At 39.6% G+C, this 22,230-nt stretch overlaps 2 protein-coding genes across 3 annotated transcripts in view; one reads left to right on the forward strand and one right to left on the reverse strand.

The window, feature by feature from the left end:
* Window positions 1-8,751, reverse strand: part of LOC117963072 (uncharacterized) — a 104,919-nt gene extending 96,168 nt beyond the window's left edge. The window contains exon 1 of one of the 2 annotated variants that reach the window (XM_058988866.1): window positions 8,515-8,750. In XM_058988866.1, the coding sequence (XP_058844849.1) occupies window positions 8,515-8,559 (45 nt within the window). In that variant the 5' untranslated portion in view covers window positions 8,560-8,750. Of the gene's footprint in view, window positions 1-8,514 lie in introns of both variants that reach the window. The other variant, XM_058988863.1, reaches the window with a different exon arrangement.
* Window positions 8,752-8,861: 110 nt separating this feature from the next.
* Window positions 8,862-20,928, forward strand: LOC117403569 (serine/threonine-protein kinase RIO2-like). The gene is made up of 10 exons (XM_034005779.3): window positions 8,862-9,103; window positions 10,398-10,536; window positions 10,996-11,112; window positions 13,259-13,434; window positions 14,987-15,075; window positions 16,549-16,740; window positions 16,957-17,049; window positions 17,595-17,996; window positions 18,288-18,384; window positions 20,616-20,928. The coding sequence occupies exons 1-10, from the start codon at window positions 9,038-9,040 to the stop codon at window positions 20,775-20,777; spliced, it is 1,533 nt and encodes a 510-aa protein (XP_033861670.1). The 5' UTR covers window positions 8,862-9,037; the 3' UTR covers window positions 20,778-20,928.
* Window positions 20,929-22,230: the final 1,302 nt, after the last annotated feature.

Below are 22,230 nucleotides of genomic sequence, written 5' to 3' on the forward strand. Positions count from 1 at the left end.
AAATGGACTAAATTCAGTCACCCTTTATAACTAGCAGACCCCATTAGAAGACATACTCCACTAAATCCAGGGCATTATGTCTCTGCTTAAATATATTAAGAATGCAGCTTCCATCCCATTAGTTTGTTGTGAATGTCAATTCAAGTTAGTGCCACTATTGATACTAACCATTCTTTTTGTTTTTAAGATGTGCAGCATGTGCTAAGGCAACAGTTTGCCAATGACAGACAAGTCCCCTTCTAGAAACATATACAACAGGAAAAACAGCAAGGATCAGTCAGAGGCTGGGAGTTAAGCAGGCATTCTTTCTTTAACAAACTGTGAGTAAGTTCTGTTTCCATTTGAAGTGCTATTTCAGTCTTTCCTTGGGATAAGCAGGCGAGACTGATCAGTATGGGAGCCTGACTAACTATTGTCATAGAAGAAATGAAACAACAGTGACACCCAGTGGCAAAACATGTCATTAACTACTGATGATGTTTCTCTGTCTACTAAGGCGTGTCCTTGTTGCTCCACTTACTGATAACTGCCCCTCATATCTGCTTGACAGGTGGGTAGATACTGGGTAGCCGAGGCTCTATCAATAGGCCACATGGACTCATAATTAATAATCAATCGACTTTGGAACACTGACGTGCATATCATTTCAAAAGAAAGGAAAGGTAAAGTATAGGAAACAAAGGGCCCTATTCTTTTGAAAGCTTCACTGCTGCAGTGTCTGCTCTTGAGGGCTTACCCATGCAGCTCCCCAGATTACTCAGGCTTTCCACTGCCTTGGCTTTCATAAAGGACAGTCCTGAGCCACACTCTGCCCGAGCATGCAGGCAAACCCGTCGCTGACAGGTTGTTCTTGGACCAGGGTGCAGTGCATAAGCAGTTCCTACACCTAAAGCACTCAATACAATAACATCCTACATTTATTTAAGACATGATGGAGGTTCCTGCCTTACGTCTGTGAATGAACCTACTGTGTGCCTCGGTACTGGTGGAGGATTCAAGGATGGCTGAAAATGTACGACTCAAGACCCCCTTGGAACATGCTACACTTGACTGAGATAAGGATCTTTATGGCAGTCAGTCTATTTTTCTCCCCCATCTTCACCTATGCAGAATCATCCTTGGGTCTGTTTGAATTGTGATTTTAATGAATTACTTCCCTACCCTTATAATTGCCACAGAGAACCATGCCTGAAACAAAACACTGCAGGTGCATCTATATGAGAACACCTTTGGTCAATAAATACATCCTGGAATAGACTTACTGTACAAACAACCTACAATATTAAACAATTGTGTAGACAAGCAAGACTACAAGTATGGTAAAGAAATAAACTAAAATATGGGGTGTGCCTGAGTATGAGTACAAACAAGTATTTGTAACGAGTCTGGATATTTTTTTTCAGAGTATGAGTAATACACAATTTTTCTAATATTCGTTATTCAGCAATAACATTTTTTTAAAAAACAGTATTGAATCAGCTCCTGGCTCCAATAGGTGGCTGAAATGGTGTCAACACACTTCCAAGTTTTGTGTCGTCTGCAAATTTTACAAGCTAGCGAACTATCCCCTAGTCTTGTCGGGGGGCATGTTGCTGATGTCCTTCCTGGTTAAAACTTGCATAAAGTAGTCATTCAATACAGGTTGATCATCCTCCACTGCATTGCCCAGGTCGTCCCTACATTCCTTAGGTTTTCCTTTGCTGTTGTGGTATTGGAATTACTGTTTGTAGTTGTTTTAAATACAATACTGAAAATGGATGAATACATCAGCAAAGAGAAAATGATCATTTCAACACTGTAGAGCACTCCAGTTATGTCAAATTGCAAATTAAAGAGAGGTCAGTTTTTATATGCATGTGAACCGAGATGAAATGCAGCGATGAGTAATTTTCCCCATTTTGTTGGGATTATTTATAGGTTGTCCATAAGAATTCATGAGAATGTCTTCAATGTATTGTAGTACATCCAGGTGCCAAAGATTCAGACAAAAACTTTTCAGCTCTGTCACTGCAAGAAGCTGGCTTTGGGCGCAATGGTACGAGCAAAGGGTCCTTTGTTATGGTTGCGAAAGGACCCATAAAGGAGTACAAGTGAAAACTAACCATGAGTGTTTAGTGTTGTTATGTCTGTCTATTAACTATTGTGTTTGTCTTTGTTAGACGACTAAACTATCCACCAGCTGTCGCTACAAAGCCAGCACCAAACCCCGGGCTACACTGCACTACTGTTGTCATCGTAATTGCGTTAATTCACCACTTGCACTAGGAGCACTCACTACTGGAATTGTGATTGTATATGTGTTTAAAGTGTGTTTATTTATTATAAGTATTATTTTCAGGACTGAACCTCGTGGGTTTTGACTGGGCTTCACACATTGCTGTGTATAGCCAGTCTTATTATTCAAGCAACAATAAAGCTTCATTGAACTGTGTTGGGTCGTTATCCGACTGTACTGCATCATCACTGCACCTGCACACTGCAAACCACTTTGACACAAATAGTAAGTAATCTGGGGTTTAATGCACGTCTCCTCCAGCCTTTCACATTGTAGTTTACATTCTTTTTATTTACAGTAGTTTGTTTGATTGATTTTTAAAAGGCAACTTTGCTTGTTAAAGTAAGGCATCAAACTGCTTAAAATGATAGTTCAGAGCTATGAATGTAATGATGTGGAAAGTACTTTAAAATGTACCCCACATAAAGGAGTGTTGCTCTTCAGATTACGACCAGCTACAGTAAACTATGATAAGTACTGTAGTAAGCAATGGGCTTCATGCTGCTGGGCAACTCAGTAGGGCTACTCAACAAGGCCTAACTTCCAGAACAGATGTATTTATTTACTGTCAAGGATATTTTCATTTTCAGCACACTGTCAACCTTTCAGTGGTTTTGCTCTCTTTTTTTCCAACCTCAGTGTACTGCATGTCCATGTTTACCTGTCTCACTGGATGCTTGCTAATGCTGTAAATGATACCTCTCCCAGCCAGAAATGTTACAAGGCAAACAGAGACAGAGAGGCTTGGAACGAGGTGTATCGTGTGCAATGCAAAAGTCCTATTAGTAGCAGTAAATAAAATAATGTCAAAGGAGAAGTGTTTGCATATACAGTGGAATATTATGACCCTTCTTAACCCTTTGCGGTCCATTTATTCAGCGCCTGTCGGGTCCAATTTATTTACACACGAGCTGTTTATTTTACACGTGCTGTTTAAAAGTAATTTTATTCACAGTAAAACAGGTTTTAAAGGCACAGCATATCAACAGGACACTCAGTACTGCATCTCCACTGAATAACTGAATAATCTTTTGCAGGTTGTGCTGTACTGAAACCAGAGGTTTACAAGTTTCATGTGCTGAGTTTCCATGGCCCTCTTCATTATGAAAGGCACTCTTCAGACTAGCTGTCAGTGGTGATGGCTCACATTAAGGATTCTGGCTGGCTCTAGTGTAAATATACAGGCCAGCTGTAATATTCCCTTATTTGCATAAGTCCTGAAAATCTATATTTTAAACTGCATCCATAGCCGCAAAATGTACCTGGTACATTTCCAGGCTCGCTGCTCCAGAAACAGCCTGTCTTTTAAAATGGCTTGGTTTTGATTGATAAAAGGGAGGCTGCGTACAGATGGGGGAATGCCCTCTTCACATGGAGCAATATTGATCAGACAGCTCACTTTACTGGTTATAAAGAGCTCAATAAACTGGATCTAGCTACGTCTCAAGCAAAGGGTAACAATGTAATGCAACACTTACTGTGTTCCAAAGCACTACATTTTTTTTTATAAAACTTACATTTGTAGTTCAGATTTTTTAAGGCTGACAATAAAAGAAAGTGCGCCAAGGGAAGATGATGTGGATTTGAGATAAAACTGATAGTTTATTAAGTTTGTATGGCTGTTACATTCTTTCACTTTGTCTTTTAAAGATGGTGTGAGAAAGTAGGAGAGATGAAATAAACAGCTGCTACTCTGGGAGGGAGAGGAAAACTTAAGTATGTTTTTAGTAATCTAGATTTCATTAATATTATCAAAAGCTCTATTAGACTAATGATGTCCAGAAGACATATGCCTAACTACTGTGTATTGTGTTACTATAGATAATGTCTCGAACGTACCTGTTTTTCCCAGCTGAGTAGAGCTGGATTTATTTTTATTTTTTTTGTATGTATGTGTGTGTGCATGGAGATCCATCCATTGTACACCGGCATATTATAACTGAATCTTTAAAAATAGGCTCAGTCTCTTTTTTTCCTGTAATGTGTTTGGCTAGTTAATAAATGCAGGGGATCCCCTGAGACACAAACCCTTGCTAGACCGCAGTATGTAAAATAAATGAGCTGAGAAATGGTACCAGAATCAACAGCCATCTCTGGCTCGTCGCTTCTCAATTTATAAAACTAACATTTGTTTTTCATGCCCGTATGAAAGCTGAAACATTTTGCAAGAAGCCATAACTGTTGGACTATAAGGCCAGAACAGAGCCCTATCTGTACTGGGAGAGTCAAGTGTACACACTGTTATGGCCTTAATGTACACAAAGCTAAACCTGTTTATAAATCTAACTTCAAGGAGGAATGCACAGTATCTGCTCGGCTTGGCAACGACGCCTCTGTTCATTGACTGAAACTCAAGTGACCTCCGTTTATCGCCTTGCACAACCCACTGCAGGTTTTAAATGTATGAGCTGCCTGCCAATGAAGAAAGCTCCTGTTAAAGAGGCTCTTGAAAACAGCAGCCCTTCAACATGGGCATGAAATTGTATCCATGCCTCTACAAAAAGGGAACTTTATTTGCCTTCTTGGCAGTCCAGTCTGCCTGCCCTAATAAGCATGAACTAAGCCTCACAGGCAGCTCAATTTGTAACCGAAGCAGCTTCTCTTTTGGTGTTTATGCTTCTTCCTCTGGCTTAATTTACCTTGTCAGCAGCCTAAAACTCAAGGAACTGGAGCCTTCAAGGATTGAACAAGCCTTGGGTGGAATTCTGCATAAGCTCCTGTTAAAGAAATGGCCCTGGATATTCCAATGAATTCATTCATTTAATTTAATAATTATTCCCTTTGAAGAAACTGTCAACTAGATACAATGTGTTGTGGTTGACTATGTACTGTACTGTATGTTTTGTGTACATATTTTAAAAATAACCTTTTGGAATTGGTTTGTAATCATACACAGTGCAGACCTATTGATCTGTGTGTTTTGGGGAGGCAAGTGTCCATGTACAGTATAGATGAACTCCACAGATAAAGGAGGAGAATTGTGACTGAATGCATCATTTTCTTAGCTTGCAAATCTAAACAAATCATACATTAGGCAGAATAGCTTTCGGTTGTTTAAACAATATAAAATTGTTTCCACAGAACAATCTGTTTTAAAGATGTGTAATTATATGGTTGTTCCTTTTGAAAATGTTAGTCAAAGTGGCAACCATGATACCTCTTTGTAATAACTTACTGTACAATCTAGAAAGACAGCGAAGTTTGAAACAGACAAAAACTATACTGAGCATCAAAAGAAACGTATCACTATTATAACACATTTATTTTCGAAAAAGAATAAGGTACATAAATGATGGACATTGCCGAAAAATGTTTTTGTTTTTTCTTTTTAATCACTTGATCATTCATCCTTGACAATGACATGCTTGAGTGACTATGACTGAAGCATATGCACTTAATCACCTAATTAGTGAGTGAGACTGTTGTTTGGACACTGGATATGCAGGGATTTCAGCTGTTGAATTGCAAGCTTGAATAAAAGCAATTAAGAAAATCACAGAAAAAAAAAAACAATATGCCACATCTGTCAAGAGAGCAGCACCTTCATGCAATTGGCATGCTGGAGGCTGGACTAGGGCAGCGTACTGTGGCTCGCTGTCTTGGGTGCTCACAGACAGCAATTTCAAACCTGGCGAGATGGTATAACCAGACACAGTCTGTCAATGACCAAGAGTCACAACACCTGCCCAAGATCGACAGATCATTTTGCAGCATCTTCGTGATGTCAATTGTTAATCAGCACAATAAAAAGTCACTGCACCTGCTGTAAAATAGAGTTTGTCATTTTTCGAGCACATCTAGTGAATTTTATCCAAATATAAGTGATACATTTCTTTTGATGAAACACACTTCTGATTAGAGGTTTTCATCAGTGAAACAGACTTCTAATTAGAGGTTTTCAACAGTGAAACACACTTCTGATTAGATGTTTTCAGCAGTGAAATACACTTCTGATTAGATGTTTTCAGCAGTGAAACACACTTCTGATTAGATGTTTTCAGCAGTGAAACACACTTCTGATTAGAGGTTTTCAGCAGTGAAACACACTTCTGATTAGATGTTTTCAGCAGTGAAACACACTTCTGATTAGATGTTTTCAGCAGTGAAACACACTTCTGATTAGATGTTTTCAGCCGTGAAACACACTTCTGATTAGAGGTTTTCAACAGTGAAACACACTTCTGATTAGAGGTTTTCATTTCTGCTACATATCTTGCTTGTGCATTTTCATCCCCCTTCCTCATTAATCTGACCTAAATTATTCAAATTCCATTTCGAAAGAAAACAACAACATTGGTTAATTTAAAATGATAGAATTTGCAACTTGTATTAAAGGGTACATAAGGACCTTGTTATTTTATTGTGTTACATGTTCCCATGTGTTGCTACAACTGTTTACATAAGGTGTGTGTATTTTTTTTTTTTTTACATTTTGACCACTTTAACTTTAAATTGCATTCCCTGCCTCAAGATGGCTTCCCATGTACCCGCATGGACCTCTCAGAACTACATAGTTCTGAGAGGTCCATGCAGGTACATCTTGAGGCAGTGAATGTAATGTAAATGTTTAAAAAAAGTGGACAAAATGTAAAAAAAAAAAAAAAAAAAAAAAAGACAAAAGGCTCACACCTTACGTAAACAGTTGTACAACACATGGGAACATGCAACACAATAAAATAAAAAGGTCCTTATGTACCCTTTAAGAGTCCATGAATGAATGGAGTGCAAATACAATCATAGTTTGATAATGACAAACTTCAGTTTCTTACATCACCCACACAGTGCTGTTACAGAGGTTTCACTTTGCAGGTTGTACAATGACTGTCTGACCCAAGACATGCAGGTCACTTGGGTAGGCTGAGTAAACTAATCTTGTCAAAATTATGCCAGGATGGCTGCCAGTCAGTCAGCTTTGATCAGATACTGTAAAACAGGTAATATCTGCTGCAATTTCTTTTTGAGGATGTCTCACTCTGGACATATTTACAGCAACAAACATTTGCACATGTGAACTCTACATATACTGTACATTAACTGAATTGAGTAATTACACACATTTTGCTGCATGTATATTTTGCAGATTTTTTATAAAAGCAAAATTAGTGAATATTTATTGCGAGCAAACATTTCATGTTTTGCAGTAATTTCCAAATATTAGCACAGCTTTATATGAAGGGTCATCACTAAATAAAATCTGAAAGAAATCCATGCAGCCTTTTAAGATTTTCATGGTATGGAGCAAAACTTCAAAGATGCCTCCCAGGCAGCCTTATTACCAGATAGAAAAATGCCACTCAGTTAAATCTGCATGGATGCTTTTATACCTTCTCAGATTCAAGTCAGTAAAACAAGTCCAAGCCATACCTGCACAGGGACAGCATACCATTTCTTCTTGTGCTGTTGGTTGTGTCTTTTTAGCAATTGGCCTATTATTGGACTAATGCCGATGGGTTTGTAATTTCATACCCTATAGTAGCTAGGTATGGCCAACTGTATTCATTTTAGATGCCTGTGTAGTTACAAGTGTAATAAAACCTGGAATGACCCAAACTGTTGTGGAATAAGAGTCTTTTCCATCCTTGTAGTTATTGTCCCCAAAAAAGGGATAAAAAATCAAAGTGCAAACTGTGGCATTCACTTTACTCATCTGTCTAGTCTATAAATGTGCCATTCAGACCTACAACACGATAAGAATTAAAACGACTATTGAACAGTCTAATCAGATTAAGTGTTGCTGCTTGGGATTTGTGTATTTAGTAGTTTAACTACGTGCGTTACTGATTGTGGATTTCTACTGAGTTCCCTGTCAAACATCATATGCTGTTTAACTGTTGTTTCGATTTCCCTGTACTGTGCAGTGCCATTAAACCACTAACCGTTTAGGGTTCATCGAAATGTTATTAAACACAACATGCTCTGCATAAAAAGCGACTTTACATGTAGTCAACATGAACAATATACTGATATCATATTCATTTAAAATTGTATACTTATGCTTAACAATGAAATAATAGCGTTTTTGATCATCCAATAATAAAAAAGCTGAAGTTTTCATCTAACTAGTACTGTACATTATTACATATTCTTAACATTGCATAATCTCACTTTGAAAAAACCATGTTGCTATTCGGGTAACTTTTGCTAAAAATTGCAGTGTAAAGTCAGTGTTCGTACCTTGTGTGCACGGTAAGTATTAGCATATTTTAATTGTTGAATTTATTACACGGAATAAGTGGTACCTTTGCCGTTAGATCTGCGCTTCCACTGATATTCCTGGACGTCATGGTTAAACAGAGTTGAAGAGAATACTTTAAAATACTCTTCAGAAGACTATCCTTGACATCAGATGTAGTTACATTTGTTAGTTGTCGGTTACAGAACTCTTGCTGCTTCCTGGCAAAAGCAACGCTTCACCTAGGCAGCCAATCCTGGTAGAAACATATAAACTAATAGCCAATAATCTTTTTAATTGAAAAAAATAATAATAATACAAATATGTATCAAACTATACATTTTTATTTTCAATTTGGAACAATATTTTGACCCCCTCCCCCTTTTATAAAAGCATTTGAATCGCGAGGTTGTTTAGTGTAGACAGGACCTGACGTCGGGGAGTCCTGCTCAGCTGTGAGCGTGGTGACGCACAGGTCTTCCTGGGCCCACGTGTGTACAGTGTGTGCTATGGCCGGAGACGGGTGTTTTGGTTAGCGTTGTAAATTCTGCCAGGTTTAAGCATTGCAGTTATTTTGCTGAAGTACAGATATGGGGAAATTAAACGTGGTTGTGCTGAGGTACCTCTCGAGGGAAGATTTCCGTGTCCTCACTGCTGTGAGTACCCGTAGCACTTCCATTAATCAGCAGTAACATGCTTTAGCTTTGACTGCGTGAAGCCTGGGCCTTTTTTAGTTGTTTTACTTTTGGTACTTTTTTTGTTAGTAATTAACGGTCTTTATTACATCTTTTACCTGGATAACTATTTTAATATGTCGTTTAGAAGTTTTTCTTCAGGGCTATTTGTCATATTGTTTGTGTTTGTGTGTGTCCTTTGCTGTATTGGTTTATTGTGTCAACATGTTGTAGAATGGGCTGCAGTACAATTGAACAGTAGTACCTGATCCAGTGTTATAAAAACGAGATCTTTAGGTGTTGCCTGTAAAATTGTCAAGTAAATAACGAGATATATACTCTGTGTGTGTGTAATATATATATATACACACACACACACACACATATATTTTTGCTGTCCTAATAACTACAACACAGGTTGTAAATGGAAATCGTTCAAGGCAAAGAGTGGGTGTCATGGTGTCCGGCAGTGATGTAAACAAACTGAACGTGGTCGTCACTGTCTGGTTAACTCATTAAGTGCCATTGTCCTCATTTGAGGATAGGCTACTTAGTCATTTTTTGGAGCATGACTATATTGTTCTGATAACTTACTCTGATTTTGTTAACCGCAAAAGTTCAGTCAAAATGTAATGAATCAGATTGCATAAATACATCTTGTGTTCTGATTGTTTTATTTCTTTAAATCATTTTATTTGGTACTAAATGGGTTTAAGTTCCCTGCACAGAACTCTAGTACTATTAAGGCATGTCCCTTGTTAGCACCCCATTCTCCCCTACTGGGGGAACTCATTTAAAACCACAGAATCTAGTCTGTTCCCTGTGTTTTAGATCCTACTACTTCAGCTGGTAGCTATTCCATGCATTTCTAACTGTGTGTAAAACAGTGCTTCCTACCTTCTGTTCTAAACGTACTCATACTCAGCTTCCATGTATGCCCTCTTGTTCTTCTCTGTGTCTTGGGTTAACTTTTTATACCATTTATGATTTCAAAGACTTCAATCAAGTCCCCTCTTTCCCTTTTTTTCTAAGCTGAAGAGTTTTAGTGAAAGCAAATGTTGGAATTTGTATTCCAATGTCAGAGCACACCTGTGAAACACATTTTAATAAGGTGGTCTTTAGTAACTGAAATGACTGACCTCATATTAGGGTTAGGAGCCCCAGTATTGCCACAGTCACTCAATATGTTCAGGTCTGCTTGCTTGTTATTTGGCGATGACGAAGCTGTCTTTATAAAACCTGGTTTAACTAGAGTATTGTGTTACTGTTTTTGCAGGTTGAGATGGGAATGAAGAATCATGAAATCGTACCTACTAGTCTGATCGCCTCAATTGCAAGTCTCAAACATGGAGGATGTAATAAAATCTTGAGAGAGCTGGTCAAACATAGACTGCTGGTCTATGAGCGCTCAAAAAGTAAGAGCTTAGCCATCTCGGCATGCTTTTTCCTACTCTGCCATCGTTCAGTATCCTAGAAGATTTGTATAATTGGGCTCTTCATCACTGATGGGTTTTCTTTTTATTTTAATGACCTAAACAGCGGCTCATTGTCTCAATATCTCCACCATTTACCCATCCTGGTGTTTTCCTTCAGGTGTGACACTATTAACATCACTAAATCCGATAAAGAAATGACAGTGGAGAGAGGTCCAGGATAGGACAGGTTTACCAGTTTTGAGGCAACATTGTTCAGATTGTAAAAATAAACTTTGAGAGTCAATTAATGACCTTTATTGTTGATGGTTTGCAACCAGCATTATGACATTTCTAGTAAGGATCGTATCTGGACATGCTTTCTCTAACCCAGGTTATTTAAAGCTTGGTGAAAGGGATTTCTTAAAGCATTGTGTTCTTTGTTTTATTTTTTCTCCCTAGTGGTGCAGGGCTACCGTTTGAGTTATGGTGGGTATGATTATTTAGCCCTGAAAACCATGTCGTCCCGAGACACACTCGACTCAGTTGGGAACCAGATGGGAGTGGGCAAAGAATCAGGTATGACATGAGAATACTGCTGCTATATAAAATCATTTGAATCTGCACAGTGAGCGGCACTTTACTCAAAATACAAACACCTGCCATCTGTAGCACCCACTTGGCCTGTCCCTCATTTAAAGTGATCATAGCTAAAAAATGACAATTTCCCACGCCACACACATCTATTTATTACAGTTAGCACTCGGATATACGACACTAAGTTACATGTCAGTCGCGTTTTACCGTCCTTGTATTAAGAAACAATTCAATTCCCTATATATATATATAATGTAACAAATTAATGCACTTACCCCGTCGCACGCGATTTCCGACTTCGTCACCAGTTTTCTGATACAAAGCCCATCTCTTCAATGTTACAATTTATTCGATTAACTGTCACAGCCCATGTTTTTTTTTTTTCTTTCTTGCATGTGCAAATCATCTTTATTGTGCAGCAACTGTAATGTAAAACAGTTAATCATTAAACAGTTTTAGATACTGTGTATTTTTTTCTTTTTTTATCTGTGATCTTTAGTTGCTTTTGTGCATTTTCATTTGGAAGTGAACTGTGACCTTATGGCCTTATCGAGAACGATATTCTGCAATTTTAAATACTGACTTTGTGTACTGTTTTAATTCTGGAAACTTTTTTTTTTTTTTTTTTTTTTTTTTTTTAAATATTTTGCAAGATTGCATTGCCTGTTACGTTGTACGCAGTTCTGTGCATGGGTAACATTTTGATTTCATTTTGCTGTTGGGTGGTTAATGGGGAATTTTACATACTGCTACAATACGCACCGGATTTAAAAGTATGTACTGTATTACAGTCCATGTGTTGCCTCTTTTGACAAGTGTTGTTTTCAGAATCATATCGTTCTGAATTAAAAATACTTTTGTTGAAATATAATACTGTACCAACAAAACAATACAGTACATCTAAATGGAAGCCTACTTATTTTAAAACAGACCAGCAGTGTGGAGTAGTGGTTAGGGCTCTGGACTCTTGACCGGAGGGTTGTGGGTTCAATCCCCAGTGGGGGACACTGCTGTTGTACCCTTGAGCAAGGTACTTTACCTAGATTGCTCCAGTAAAAACCCAACTGTATAAATGGGTAATTGTATGTAAAATAATGTGATATCTGTATAATGTGAAAGAATGTATAATGTGATATCTTGTAACAATTGTAAGTCGCCCTGGATAAGGGCGTCTGCTAAGAAATAAAAAATAATAATAATAATAATAATTTCAGATATGTATTTTAGATATTGTATCTTTTTGTGTTCCCTGAAAAACAGACAAGGGTTGGAATTGGCCAAAATGAAATAATCAGATGTGTCACACGTGTTTAACCGTCACTGAAGTCAGAATTGTATAGGGTCGGACGTGTGAGTGCTGGCTGTATATAGGTGCTTGATTCATGTCCAAGGCTACACGTTACTGATGATTCAAGTGGAGCAGTCTCCAGTTATTCTGTGGGGGGCCATTCTGGAGAGCAGCCTTTGATTTCTACCACCAGCTTTCCTGCAAAGTTCCATGAGGAATAGTGTCTCAGAAAGATGCAAACACATTGCAGTCTCCGTGTCGTCCTGCATGTAGCCTGTTCATGTCACGGCAGGTGCTGGGATATTTGGCCTACCCCTGTAGATGCGTCTCCACACCTCTGCTGTTGATGGTGTGATAGAATAGTTTACAGTATTACCAGCTTGATGCTGAAGAAGTCAGCTGTCAGGATTTAAACAAATGCAGGTGTACAAATTCACAAGTAAAATTATCAAAATTGCAAGCATTTTTACTTTGCAGAGTAAAAGCACCTCATTCTACTACAGAAAATGAAAAATGCAAAAGTGCTGTTTCATTGAACACCAAGCTGAGGAATCTGTTCAGCTCAGCCAGTTTAGAGCAGGGTTATTTATTAAAAAAAGATAATAACAATAAATACATAAATAAATAAACTTCATCCTAAACTAAAAAGCTCTGCGATTTTAAAGCCCAGTCTCTTAAAGTGAATGGTGAATGCTAACCTGTATCCATTTCCTTACTCAAGAAAAAAGCAAGGAGAGACACCTTTGATTTGATATAGTTGCTCAGATTTACAATTTGCAAACTGTCTTACTAGCCGAGATGTACAGTAACCTACAGATTTACCCCACCCCCCACCTTTAGATATCTACATTGTAGCAAATGCAAAACAGGAGCAGTTTGCATTGAAGCTTCAAAGACTGGGGAGAACCTCGTTTCGGAACCTGAAGAACAAGCGCGATTACCACCAGCACCGGCGCAAGATGTCTTGGCTCTACCTTTCCCGTCTGGCAGCCATGAAGGAATTTGCATACATGAAGGTACGTGTGTCCCAGGATACTGTCTGCTTTTAAAGAGGGTTGTGCTGAGGTGACACTGAAATGTAAGTGCTTAGCTTTATTGTGCGATCACAAGCTTAGATCTTGAATTGGTATGTAGTACACCATAATATGTATGTAATACAGCCATCTGAAATTTCTTTAGAATATATAGTAGACCCTGATATTGATGTGGTATAGCCATCTGAAATTTCTTTGCATCAGATAGTTTGTATCAGGTAGAAATGACCTCACATGAAAATTGTCTATACTGTTGAATTATTCAAATTTAACTAATACATTATTTTTATATACACCACCCACTCGATAAGTCATGGGTGTCAGGGTCCAATATAAATCTGCTATAATTAAGGTCGGCACAGGTAGAAAATCCGGAATCGGGTAGCCGCCGTGCATAATACCCAGATACCTTTTTCGGGTAATGATTTAATAAAATCACATAATATTAATGTTTTAAGTGCCTGATACATATTTAAATACTATATAGTACTCATACATTTAGTCCCTTAAGATCTCTAGATTTGTGTAACCTTTTTCAGTACTGGAAACATTGAAATAATAATAAACCTCTCTGTTTAAATACAGTTATTAATGTTAAATGCACTTCATACTGCAGGATTCTGTGTGACATATATTGGCCATATTCTGCTGTTGTTGTTAACCTGGCTGTTATGTTCAGTATTAAAACTATTGCAGTAGTACAGCACCGCTGTTACGTTCTGGACGGTCGCAATAGCGACCGTAAATTGAGCCAGTTGGGTTTTGACGGCAGTCGCAAAATAATTAGGTGGATGTGCTGTTTCCTGATCACTAAATTCTGTCTTGTGAATATGTAACAATGACATCCTAGCAAAGCATTGCATGGAATTTCTTTACCAAGCAGGATAAAATGGAATTTGCAAACTCTGCCAAGAAAATATTTCATTCAAAGGAGGAAGCACACTTAGTTAATGTGCTCCACATTTATTTTATTTGTGCTTATTTTTTTAAAATCTAGGCTACTTATTTTAAGAAACTATGTGGTAGATGTACTAAGATGGGCCAGTTACAGCGCAAACATACCGCAATTTGCATTTTCGTTAAGACAATTCTCAAAGTGCACATTTTGTCATATGTACTAAGAAGAAATATGTTAATGAAGACAGCCGCAATATACTAATTTAAATATTATTTGCGTCATTTTAGCGAGATCTGTAGCAAGAGTTTCAAATAAAATATCGGCAGTTGAGTTGTGGTTTGCTGCAGACTTCTCGTGGAGCGGATATCATCTTGTATTGTACAAGCTTCTCTTTAAAATCATCCGTATCGGACTAAAGGCAAGCCCGTCCAGCTTTTGTGGTGAGGGGGTCTATCCTAATACAGTTTGATCATTAACGTTAATCTGATATTGTTGACTTGGCTAATAAAGAGGGCATGCCATTGTATTACTGACATTAGAGTGTATGTATGTAAAAGTGACACACACACCCCAGCAAGAAGAATGAAGAAGATTTTGTATTGCAGCAGTAACGAAGGACCTCATTGTTTGTTTTAGGCTTTGTATGAGCGAGGGTTTCCAGTGCCTAAACCAGTGGATTACAACAGACATGCTGTTGTGATGGAGCTGATCAATGGATACCCGCTGTGAGTATTATCTGTGGCTTCTGTCTCTCTGACACACAATGCTGTCCTATTGAAATCCATTTCTTCCCTTCCACCTTAGATTCTGATCTGGTGAGATAAACTGCAAGATGCTAAAAATACACTGCTGTCCAGGATCTTTGGGGTTGTACAGCTATAGCCAAAAGATTTGCATCACCTAGAACTTTAGCATTGAGACATAATTAGTGAAAAATATTGTCAACATAATTTAGATATTTTATTTAATCATCATGTAATCAAATAAACTACTAAATGATACTGCAACAGAGTAGCGGAAGCCATAATAGCAGTACAGTATTTCATGTTAGATTTCGAAATGTTCCTTTTTTATATGGAAGAATACAAAGCGGTATGTAATTCAATATGTTAAGTAACATTATTCAGCAGGTTTCATTTGACTTTCTGAAGCAAAATTATTTAATTCTGCAGGGTGATGCAAAACTTTTGGCCATAGCTATAGAATTAGGAAACGAATGCCTTGCATCCAGTCGTTCTTCATGTAATAATCTGTCCTAATACCGGTTGTACATAATATCTTGTAAGATGGTGCCTGTGTCAAACCGCATTACAGTAAAACTGAAGCAGGGTGGAAAGCCCCTCGTTGCTGCAGCACTGACATGGTGTGGGGTGGGGGAAGGTTAAACAGCAGGTAATTTAATCCAGAATCACACCAACATGAATAATAACTTTCAGGGTGAATTTCTATTCAGACGAAAAATCCCTGCAGTTCTTGTAGAAAGAGGGCTGTTTAGAATGTGTTTCCTGATGTTCTCATGATGTTGCAGGAGCGGCAGATACTTCAGGGAAGAGACGTATCTGTGTGTGTTTTTGTGTATATATATATATATATATATATATATATATATATATATATATATATATATATATGCACAGCTGACAGTTGAGACCACGTTAGGAATGAAATGAACCCCCCCCCCCGTTACCTGCTTGTACTGCCTGGACCTCTCAATAGCCTGGCAACATACTGAAAAGCAACTGCGGTGTGTCAGTGTGACAGGGTACTTATTATTGTACATAGTGCTTATCCTGAAGCACGGGTTAGATTCTTATAGGGAATCGGATACGGGAGGGGGGGGGGCTTTCTTCAGTTCAGTATTTGTGTTTTCATGTTTCTGTTCAGGAAAGTGGTTTCCGTTTATTTTCATTCCATTAAGGATTTCTAGTATTGGAGGGTCGCTCACATTTTAAAAACGAATTTGGGTATTGTTTTGCAAATGGAAGGGAGGGTTACTTCCAATCTTCATTCTGCAGTTCCAAGTAGCCCAGTGGCTTGCTTATTGAGCTTGCCCATGAGAGGAGCCATGAATCTACTACTGCTCATAATCTCATGAACCGTTTCAGCTTGTAACTTCATATTTTCAGTGCTGGAAACTGGAAACTCATATCACCTAAAATAGCTGCCATATTTTACTTTTGTATATATATTTTTTTCAGTTGCCAGGTACACCATGTGGAAGATCCAGGTGCTTTATACAGTGAATTGATGGACCTGATTGTGAAACTGGCGAATCACGGCTTGATTCATGGGGATTTCAACGAGTTTAACGTGATGATGGATGATGAAGACCACGCCACGATCATTGATTTTCCGCAAATGGTGTCCACTTCCCATCTGAATGCTGAATGGTAAATAATAGATGAGTTTCTGGTTGTGTGTTTTATTACTTGTGTGTTTTTTGTTTTACACGGAATGACAATCAAGCAAAAAAAGAAATACAAGAAACAAATAGATTTAAAAGAGCCATCAGTAATAAAGAATAATAACCTAGGAATCCCTTATTTCCTGGGCTACATGAGAAGCATATAAACATAGCAGCATTGTTTCTAACTGTATCCTCCCAGGTATTTCGACAGAGATGTCAAATGCATTCGAGACTTCTTCCTGAGGCGATTTGGTTATGAAAGTGAGCTGTATCCCACCTTTAAAGACATCCGGTAATTTTATGTATTTTTATTCTTTTTATTGCATGTCTTATTCAGTTGGAGTAGCTCGACTAACGGGCAGCATGTGGCTTTCGGGTGCCCTGTACCTGTAACTGCACCAGAGGCTGAGGACTCAGCTGAGTGCTGGCCTGCAAGGGAGAGTGCTCCTCTTCTAGCTCTGTAGTTAGTGCACACGCTTCTGAAGCTGATGACATGAAGATAGTCTACAGAAAACACAACAAATAATTTCAACTCGTTTGCATTCTATTTTCACTGACATTTAAAAGACTGGCAACCGTGCTACTTTTGGTACGGTGTCATTTGGTTCCGGGTTTTGGGAAATGGAGAAAATTCAAACACACACACACACACACACACACACACACACACACACACACACACACACACACACACACACACACACACCCACCCTAACTTTTATCTTAACTGGTAACTTCAGTATTCACATCCCAGTCCCTGGTATATTTATTAAGCAGACCATAAAGAATAACCGTTTTAAAGCCAGTTATAGGATGTGTATCAATGTTTCGATGCAGGAAGGAGGAGTCCCTGGATGTGCAGATTTCTGCCAGCGGCTACACCAAAGAGATGCAGCTCGACGATGAGCTCCTGCACCCAGCGGGCCCTGAGGGAGAGCACGAAGGTGTGGAGGAGTCCGACGAGGAGGAGGATAGTGAAGCTGGATCATGCCAGTCAGGGAGTGAGACTGGCATTACCGAAGACCTCAGCCCCTTACAAGGCCAGGTGGACCTGACGGAGTTCAAACAGGCCTTACTGGAGCTGGAAGGACCAACAGCAGAGGGAAGTGATCAGCCCCGTACAGAACGGGGGCCTGGGAGTGCCACAGTGACAGAGGAGAGTGACGGGCGGGAGCTTGAAGATGAGTGTCCTGATTTAGTGGACCTTTCTGCAGCCAACAAAGAATTCAGGGCTTTCAGGTATCATGCCTCAACATCACCAGTGTATACATGCTTAAATCATTTCACATGTACATGAAGTGGATGTAGGTCGTCTCTAACCATTTCCATGATAGTGATATCTCTCATTTTGAATTTGCAGCCGTGGCGAGAATGTATGTCACTATCGTACTTGTTTCTAATGCAGTTGGATTGGTTGCCTACACATGGTTAATCACTCCTGCAACCAGAGAAGGCTGACCTCCAGTAAAGTGAGTGTTAGTTTATTTGTAGACCTCATCGTTAATTGTTTTCTCCTTTTCCAATACACAGAGACGAGGAGAGCATGCTGCACATCAACGGACACAGACGGAGAACCAGCAGCATGACGTCAGTTGGCAGCATGGCAAGCTGTTCCACGATTCCGCCGGTGAGTTCAGTGTTCCGAAGGGTTAGAAAAGGAGGACATTCTGATTCGTGTTCTCGTGAGGGTGAAATACATAAACAGGCACGTAGATCTGAAACTTTAACGCGTTTGTCCTTTTTCTGGATTTATTGTTTCTAGATGCAACTGAAGTCGGGGGGGGGGGGGGGGGCGGCGATCTATAAATGAAACACTGGAGCCACAGAAGCTAGTCGTTTGTATGAAAGGAAAATGATTCCAGAATGTGAAATGTTACCGTACAATTCCAATGCAGATTCCTTTTTAAAATCAATCCCTTTGAAGGAATCGGAATTGATATTTTAGAGACACAGTCATTGTTGTGATTGTTCATCTGCTTTCACTCTGAAGCCACATTAGTTGACTAACAAGCAGTGACTACAGTTTAAGGGATGTGTTGTCACTGTGAGCAGCTCCTTTTAACATAATACTGCTTATTGCAATTGTGATCAGTGATGTGTTGGAAATGATTTAAAAGGGAATTGGAGTTGAGAATTAATTTAAAAAAGGAATTAGAATTGAAAACCAGGAATTGACCCCGACCCTCATCAACACCACATAGGCTCACATACTGGCCTATCTTGTTGCTATCCATAATATTAAAGATTGTCTTTTTTTTAGCATGCTGTTCGCAGGCAGTGAATGAGGGCCCCCTAGTGGTTGAAGCATGCAACTGATATCACTACTATCGCATTGTAAAATGTATCAGAGTAAAGCTGCTTTTTATAATGATTATTTGTAGTTTGGAGAGGGCTTTGGGGGTGGGGGGGCACTACATCATACTAGGGTCACTGGAATATATGTCCACATCGAACCATGCAGCCAAATGAAACAGCCGTGCAATAAAGTCAACAAGGTTAAATATATCTGAAACAAATTGTCGTTAGCATGTTAGGGATGGGTTTAAAGTATTCAGAACGAATCAGTGCAAGATAAAGTTGGGAAGTAGGGATATTGCCCAACTACACTGATAAAGGTTTTTTTTGTAGGTTACTGTTACTCACTGTTTATTTATTTTTTCGCAGGGAAAGGGGTAAAGTCAATGAACTGAGTCACCATTTCCAGTGTTTTTCCTGTGTGTATTGGATATGCACTGGTTTTATTTATTTTGTATTGGGGGTGGGGGTGGGGGGGGTTTATTGGTTAAAGACAAATCAGAAGCCCCAGTTATAACCTACCATTTACTTTCTTTATGTAATGCTTGCTTGTGTCATAATCCCCACCCCCACCCCCAGAAAAGCTCTCGGTCTAATGCACATTAGTAACACGATCACTGCGGTGCATTCGGATGCGTAAAAGGACAAAGCAAGACCTGCCCAGTTTAGATATTACATGAAAAGACTAATGCATTCTGCAATACAGAGCCATTAATACAGCAGAAAGTAAAGGCAAAATCAATTGCCCTGGATGCATTCCCTCATTAATCCAGAAGATGTGATCGCTTCCTGTGCACCTGAGTGGCGAGCAGTGCCTGAGAAGCACTCGCACTGCGGTTCTATTATTATCCTTTGTAGTCATTTAAAGGGGACTTGACCTACTCGTTTTTACCATTCAACCCAGTGATGGGGACTGTGTGGCCTATCCAGTCTGTCTTCTGTTCTGATGGGGACCATGTGGCCTATCCAGTCTGTCTTCTGTTCTGATGGGGACCGTGTGGCCTATCCAGTCTGTCTTCTGTTCTGATGGGGACCGTGTGGCCTATCCAGTCTGTCTTCTGTTCTGATGGGGACTGTGTGGCCTATCCAGTCTGTCTTCTGTTCTGATGGGGACCGTGTGGCCTATCCAGTCCGTCTTCTGTTCTGATGGGGACCGTGTGGCCTATCCAGTCTGTCTTCTGTTCTGATGGGGACCGTGTGGCCTATCCAGTCTGTCTTCTGTTCTGATGGGGACTGTGTGGCCTATCCAGTCTGTCTTCTGTTCTGATGGGGACCGTGTGGCCTATCCAGTCCGTCTTCTGTTCTGATGGGGACCGTGTGGCCTATCCAGTCCGTCTTCTGTTCTGATGGAGGGGAGGGGGTTCCCTCTCCGCTCTCCGCTCTCCCTCTGGTGCTGGTTGAATGTATTTGTGCTTTTAATAAAAACATAATACATGATGATAATTAATGAATAATAACATCACTTGCATTACTTCTATGAAAGGTGATGGAGGGGCATGAAAGCAGCTGCACAAATAGATATATTGTTACTCTGTGTTTAATAATGTTAACTGCTTCTCGTAGGAATTGGTGAAACAGAAGGTGAAAAGGCAGCTGACGAAGCAACAGAAGTCAGCACAAAGAAGGCGCTTGCAGAAGGGCGAGGCCAGTCTGGTCACCAAAGAGAGGCGGGACAACCTCCAGGATATTAAATCTAGTGTGGAAGCGGCTTCGTTCTGGGGCTGAAGAGCACCGTGCCCACCATGGCATTGGAACAGCGGGAGTGTCTGTACAGGATTGCATTGTGGAGCTGTTTCTATACCAGGAACTGCTTGCAGTACTGTTCAACCATATTGTACATTATCTAATGAATAAACTTTCATAATGATCTTAGTAATTGAATGTTTGGCAGACTTTGTAATTGTGATGCAGTGCTTTGGAATGGGTAGCTGTGCTTTACCATTTCCATGGTGTAGCTAGGCCACAGTCACGCTGTGTGATGCAGAAGTCTGCAAAAAAGCTTTTGTCTGGTCTGCCAGGTGGCTCTCAGAATATGATTTGGCAAAGGATTGTTGTCTGTAGAACCAGATATTCCTGAAAACCAAGCTTGAAGCAGGTGATGGTTTGCACTGCCTCCCAATGTATACACTTTAGGTCCCAATTCACTTCAATGCGAGGGAACATTTTGTGAAATAAAAAAATGAATGAATTGTACAATCCCCCCCCCCGCTCACCCAAATGCTGGTTGAATACTAATGAACATACTATATACCACTAAAGCAAAATCAGAATTCAAGCTTCTCAACAAGTCCATCAGTCAATCACAAAATATGTCATTGTATATCCAGCTACAAACTTGAGCCCAGATATAGTTGTACATATTCTGTTGTTCAAAAAAGAAAGTAAATGGCATACATACTGAACTGTGCTGCATTTGTTTTGTTCCATAGGGGTAACTTTAGACCCCCCGCACAGTCTTGTCAATCAGTACTCGGCCCTGCTTTTAGTTTTTCCAGCAGACAGGAAATACGTGTTTCTGTGGCTTGAGTGGATGTAGGAATGTCACTTTCTATTAAGCACATTCTAATCAGAGACTGTGTGTGTGTGTGACCTCATGTGCTGTGATAGTGACTGGGTGGTTCTCTTGGGGATTGCTTGGCTAGCATTCTAATCAGAGACCATGTGTGTGTGTGACCTCATGTGCTGTGATAGTGACTGGGTGGTTCTCTTGGGGATTGCTTGGTTAGCATTCTAATCAGAGACTGCGTGTGTGTGTGTGTGACCTTGTGTGCTGTGATAGTGACTGGGTGGTTTGCTTGGTTAGCATTCTAATCAGAGACCGTGTGTGTGTGTGTGACCTCGTGTGCTGTGATAGTGACTGGGTGGTTCTCTTGGGGTTTGCTTGGTTAAGACATTTTTTAGTACAGGGTACTGAGCGACTGGCTATGGGGGTGTATGATGAAACCTATCTGTCTGTTCACTTACCATTTTGCATGTGGGTCACGGAAATGTTTTTCATGATACTAATTTAATTGTGTGGCTGAGGCTGCACTGTGTGTTGGTAACAAACTTCGCTCCATCTGTACCCCATGGCAATCTATGAAAGGTTTGGTTTATTGAAAAAATATATAAAACACATCTTCAGTAGTAAAAGACTGAAAGATTTGTAGAAACACCAATACAGCTTCTACAGAACAGG

The sequence above is a fragment of the Acipenser ruthenus genome, chromosome 2, assembly GCF_902713425.1.
Source record: "Acipenser ruthenus chromosome 2, fAciRut3.2 maternal haplotype, whole genome shotgun sequence".
Taxonomy (NCBI): domain Eukaryota; kingdom Metazoa; phylum Chordata; class Actinopteri; order Acipenseriformes; family Acipenseridae; genus Acipenser; species Acipenser ruthenus.

What these genes read in the sequence shown, in the direction of transcription:
- LOC117403569 (XM_034005779.3), top strand. Translation starts at nt 9,038, where the DNA reads ATGGGGAAATTAAACGTGGTTGTGCTGAGGTACCTCTCGAGGGAAGAT. An exon ending in CTGATCAATGGATACCCGCT is followed by an intron (nt 15,076 to 16,548) that starts GTGAGTATTATC and finishes TATTTTTTTCAG; the next exon opens with TTGCCAGGTACACCATGTGG. An exon ending in CCCACCTTTAAAGACATCCG is followed by an intron (nt 17,050 to 17,594) that starts GTAATTTTATGT and finishes GTTTCGATGCAG; the next exon opens with GAAGGAGGAGTCCCTGGATG.